Source organism: Nicotiana tomentosiformis, chromosome 7 (genome assembly GCF_000390325.3).
Source record: "Nicotiana tomentosiformis chromosome 7, ASM39032v3, whole genome shotgun sequence".
Lineage (NCBI taxonomy): Eukaryota > Viridiplantae > Streptophyta > Magnoliopsida > Solanales > Solanaceae > Nicotiana > Nicotiana tomentosiformis.
The window spans coordinates 82,162,147-82,167,795 of NC_090818.1; the positions used below are offsets into that span (position 1 = coordinate 82,162,147).

At 40.8% G+C, this 5,649-nt stretch overlaps 1 protein-coding gene across 1 annotated transcript; it reads left to right on the forward strand.

Annotated features, from left to right (window-relative positions):
- Window positions 1–371: 371 nt before the first annotated feature.
- Window positions 372–884, forward strand: LOC138895890 (uncharacterized). The gene is made up of 2 exons (XM_070180641.1): window positions 372–503; window positions 591–884. The coding sequence occupies exons 1-2, from the start codon at window positions 372–374 to the stop codon at window positions 882–884; spliced, it is 426 nt and encodes a 141-aa protein (XP_070036742.1).
- Window positions 885–5,649: the final 4,765 nt, after the last annotated feature.

Genomic DNA, 5,649 nt, shown 5'->3' on the forward strand with positions numbered 1-5,649 from the left:
AGATTAACTATGGCACCAGTGTTGACTCTACCAGATAGTACAGATGGGTTTGTGGTATATTGTGATGCTTCAAGAATCAGACTTGGGTGTGTATTAATGCTACATGGCAAGGTGATAACTTATGCTACTAGGCAACTCAAGAATCATGAAAAACACTATCCAAAACATGACTTAGAGCTTGCAGCGATGGTCTTTGAGTTGAAGATTTGGCGTCATTATTTGTATGGGGTCTATGCGGATATATTCACGGACCATAAGAGCCTTCAATATATTTTCAAACAGAAGAATTGAATCTGAGGCAGAGAAGATGGCTTGAGTTACTCAAGGATTACGACATCGATATCCTATATCATCCGGGTAAGGCTAATGTTATGGCAGATGCTCTTAGCCGGAAAACTATGGGTAGTTTGGCTCACTTGGAGGCATATCAAAGGCCATTGGCCAAGGGGATTCATTGGTTGGCTAGTTTGGGAGTTCGTCTTGTCGACTCTAGTGAAGGAGGGGTGATTGTGCAAAATAGGGTTGAATCGTCGCTTGTGGTGGAAGTCAAGGAGAAGCAATACAATGATCCATTATTGGTACAATTGAAGGAGTGGATTCATAAACATAAGACCATGGCCATTTCTCTTGGCATAGATGATGGTACAGTAAGGTACCAAGGACGACTTTGTGTTCCAAATGTGGATGGTCCACGGGAAAGAAACTTGTCCGAGGCTCACACTTCTAGGTACTCCGTGCACCTGAGCTCTACAAAGATGTATCATGATCTTAGGGAAGTCTACTGGTTGAATGATATGAAGAGGAATATAGCGGACATTGTGGCAAGATGTCCAAATTGTCAGCAAGTGAAGGCCGAGCACCAAAGGCTTGGTGGGTTGGCATAGAACATAGAAATTCCAAGGTGAAAGTGGGAGATGATCAGTATGGACTTTGTGGTGGGACTACCTCGCACGCCTTGCAAGTTCGACTCGATTTGGGTAGTTGTGGATCGAATCATTAAATCAGCACACGTCTTACCTGTTAATGCTATTGAGACAGCAGAATAATATGCTCAGCTGTATATCAAGGAAATAGTCAGGTTGCATGCCACTCCAGTTTCTATTATCTCAAATTGAGGGGCACAGTTCACGGCTAAATTTGGGAAGAAATTTTAGCAAGGTTTGGGTACTCAAGCAAATCTTAGTACAACCTTTCACCCGCAGACTGACGCGCAGGCAGAGCGGACTATTCAGATGCTTGAGGATATGTTGCGCGCTTGTGTTCTTGTCTTCAAGGGTAGCTGGGATGATCATTTGCTGCTCATAGAGTTTGCCTACAACAACAGTTATAATACTAGCATTCAGATGGCACCGTTCGAGGCTTTATATAGTAGGAGATGTAGATATCCCATTGGGTGGTTCGAGATTAGGGAAACGGAGTTGATAGGGCCAGACCTGGTGTATTAGGCTATGGAGAAGGTCAAGATCATTAAGGAACAGTTGAAAATTGCCCAGAGTCATCAGAAGTACTATTCGGATGTGCGTCGTAGGGATTTGGAGTTTAAAGAGGATGATTGGGTATTCTTGAAAGTTTCCCCCATGAAAGGTATATTGCGGTTTGGTAAGAAAGGGAAGTTGAGTCTGAGGTATGTCGGACTGTACAGAATCATTCAGAGGGTTGGTCAGGTGGCTTACATGCTAGAACTACCTCCAGAGATGTCTTTAGTGCACCCGGTGTTTCATGTATCCATGTTGAAGAAGGTGGTTGGAGATCCGTCGCTTATTGTTCCGGTTGAGACTATTGAGGTTAATGGAGAATTGACTTATGAAGAAATTATAGTTGCCATTCTTGATAGGAAAGTTCAAAAGTTGAGGAACAAAGAGATTACCTCCGTGAAAGTACTATGGCGGAACCAGCAAGTTGAAGAGGCCACCTGGGAGGCCGAGGAAGAAACGAAGTAAAAATACCCTCATTTGTTTGAATATCCATGTATTTATAAAGTTGTGTTCTATGAAAATGCTAAGAGTTTACCTTCTATGAATTATGTATCATTTGTACAGTTGATGTTAAGGGTGTTCCTTTTTGGTGATATACTGCTCGTGAGGCCATGGTCGGCATTGTTTTAATGTTATGTTGTATTGTTGGTTCATGTATATGTTGTTAGGGTTGGTTTCTGGGATTCTCTAACAGGTGGATAGGCCTAGTTACAGAGGAAACTCTGGAAATAATTTTGGAAATTTGGGGAGTTAGTCAAAAGTTTGGAACTTTTGGTGTGTGTTATAGTAGCTGAGTCACATTGGTTTCTAATGGGGAATTTTGGCCCTCATTCGAGGACGAATGATCTTAAGTGGGGGAGGATGTAAGGCCCCATAAAATTTTACTACAAACCCGGGGTTCTGACTTTTTGGATTAAACAGTGCATTGGGGAGTTGAAGAAATGCTTTGAATGTGCAGGGCGTTTGTACGGTCTCAGAACTGATCTGCGGACCGCAGATCTATCGCAGACCGAAGCAGAAGCATAGGCAAAAATTTTGGACCATTATGTGGTCCATTATGCGGCCGCATAATCATTTTGCGGGCAACATAACCCATCGCAGATCCAACACAAATATTTCCATAAGGAAGTTATGCAGCGCATTATACGACCGCATAATAGGTATGTAGACCGCAGACAGATCGCAGAGTGAGACAGGAGCGCCCCATTCTAGATGGCCATTATGCGAACCATTTTGTGAACTGTAGAAGCATTATGTGGTCGCATATGCGACCACAGATATGCATCGAGGCTTCATTTTTTTCTAATTTTTGACCCGACCCTATTTCGATATATTGAAGTAAAGGGCCACTTTTGAAGCAAAAATCTGATACTTTTAGAGAGAGGGATTACCATAGAGTGTGAGGGGAAGTTCCTTAGCTTATTGATCATTAACTCTTCCTCAAAGTTGAAGAATTCACAAGAAGATTCACTAGGTCTTCATCCTAGAGGTAAGATTCTACTCCCTAGCCCTCAATTTCGTGATTTTATTGAAAATAGGTAATAAGAAAAGCAATTCTTTGGTGTGGGAGTTGACCATTATGCATGCATGTACTATCAAGGGTTGGGGGGAGAATGCTGAGCTAAATTGGGTAGGCTTTGGGTGGTGGAATGGAGGAATCTACCATAAGAGGACCTTGAAATCATAATACCCACCTAGTATTTGATAAAATGTTCAAATGAGCTGGAACCATAAACTCTCTCGTAATTTGTGTTCAATTTTGCTATATTTCTTAATAGATCGAAGAGGCTAAGAATTCCGGAATATTGTAGTAATTTAAAAAGCTCCAGGAGAGGTATGTTGGCTAAACTCATCTCTTAGAATTGAACCCCACGATATCCCTGTAAGTCCCTAGTTGTTCATTATGAATTGATTATTCCGAATAAGCCTTGTGTCGAAAGATATATACTCAATATGTATTCCAATGTTCTTGTTATGTTATATTCTATTTGAATGTGTTCAAAGTATGGGTTGCATGTCTAAATGCTATAACTTCAGTTCGCGATTCAAACAAAAGTTATTATGCCAAATTGAGTAAGAAATCTTAATGTGCTTAAGACTTTTACTTGCTCACGTGTGTACTCAAGTCTTGAATAAAAATGCTTTGTTGTTAATAATCCATGATGATATTTGAAAGTGAAAGAGGTGAGCAGAGCATGAAACATGAAATGCGGCTAACGTGACAAGAATGATATTTTATTTGGGGCCACTAGTGCCAATGAAACTAAGGAACGTTTAAATGAGTTGTGAATCCTTTTAATAACAAACACTTTGGGAGTATCGTTAGTCACCGAGGAAGGGTAGGTTGAAATAGCCTAACCCCGAAACTACACTTTTCGGTGGGATGGCTTAGCCGTTCGGATCGTGATCGGATGCCATGCCGCACACATGGTGGTGATTGTGCTGAAAATTATGATCGAGATAATGATTGGAACTGTGATAGTGATTGATGTCTTCGGCTAAGACGGCCTAGATGATCGGGCCGAGATAAGACTCCGTGCAAAAATCACGGTGGTATATCGGTGTTAAGATCTCCCAACCTAAAATAATGAAAATTTACTTGACACTTATCTTGCTCCTAATTTGATGTTTTAGTATTGTCTAACTCTTCCATTGATTTATGACTGTCCTTCCTTGTGTTATCACTCGTTCTAACGAGAGGGTGTTTAGTGTTACATACTAGTACTATTCCATATGTGCTAACGTCCTTTTTGCCGGGGGCGCTGTATCTTTAATGGATGCAGGTGGTTCCGCAGCATGTCGCATTGGTCATTGATAGCAGTACACCCTCTTCTCAGCAGATTCGGTGAGCCCCACTTCATTCGGGGTCATGTATCTTTTGTCCCACATGTATTATGTTTTGAGGTATAGTCGGGGCCTTGTTGCCGGTATTATCATAGTATTTTGTATCCGTAGAGGCTCCGTAGACACAGTAAAGATTGTATATGGGTGTTGAGAAAGTCAAACTAGCCTTGTTGTATTTGAATCACTTGCTGCACTTTAACTATGATTGTGTATGTATTTTGAGACTATAAGACGAAGTGACTAATGGTAATGAAATTGGCATTGTTCATGGAATCCACTCAATGTTTAATTAATGATATAAATGTATCCTCTCTTTATTCATGGGCGAGTGGGGTAGAAGGTATTGTAAAGGCTTGCTTGACCGGGTTATCTCGGTTGAGCGCCGGTCGCGCTCCTTAAGGTCGGGGCGTGGCATTTTTATATTTAGTTTTTGAAAAATCATTTTCCCGAAATAGCATCCCGCGTTTTAGTCAACCTTATCACACCACATGGCTTCTAGTAGTTCCCCTACTAGCCACGCGTTTCAATCCCACCATATCTTACCGCATGCGTTTCATAACACATACCTTGTACTACTACATGCGTATCAATAACAACAACATGACAGAAACCTTATGCAACACAATAACAACCACACGACAGAAACCTCGTGCAAACACAATAACAACCACACGGCAGAAACCTCGTGCAGCACAATAACAATCGTACGACAGAAACCTCGTGCAAGCACAAAACGATTTTCTCAACAAAACACGTATGCCAAAAGCATAACAACTAAAGTATATGACTTTCACCATATGTACCCACATGCCACAATATTTCCTCAAAATAGTTTCAATATCACAACCATGTATAGCCCTCGGCCCAACAAGACAGAATACAACAACAACAACAACAATAATTACATGAGAATACGACAAGTAAGTCAGCACAAGAACTCCAGAACACAAAGAAACGGAAGAATGAGCTCACAGAGAAAGAAACAACATGGTAATAATAGTCTCAACAAGAATAGTTCGACAAGGAAGAGGTAATGTGTAATAATGATTCCACGAAAGTGCAATTCAACAACAAGAGAGATAGCATGAATCAATGACCCCAAATAAGTATACCTCAACAATGAAAGGGGTAACAAACTTCCATTAAGGCTAAGCAATTACGAAAGAGATAATAATGATTTCAATTAAGGTTTATGCAATTACGGAAAGATAACAATGATTTCAATTAAGGTTAAGCGATTACGGAAGATAGCTTGACGATAAAAGAGGCAACAACTTCGGTTAAGGCACATAAGAGTTTAATCGGTTATAAGGGTATAACACGAAGCAAT

Bases quoted from the DNA above. Each gene is read 5' to 3' on its own strand.
- LOC138895890 (XM_070180641.1), top strand. From the start codon at position 372: ATGGCAGATGCTCTTAGCCGGAAAACTATGGGTAGTTTGGCTCACTTG. The intron at 504-590 runs GTGATTGTGCAA...GTACAATTGAAG, and splicing joins TCGACTCTAGTGAAGGAGGG to GAGTGGATTCATAAACATAA.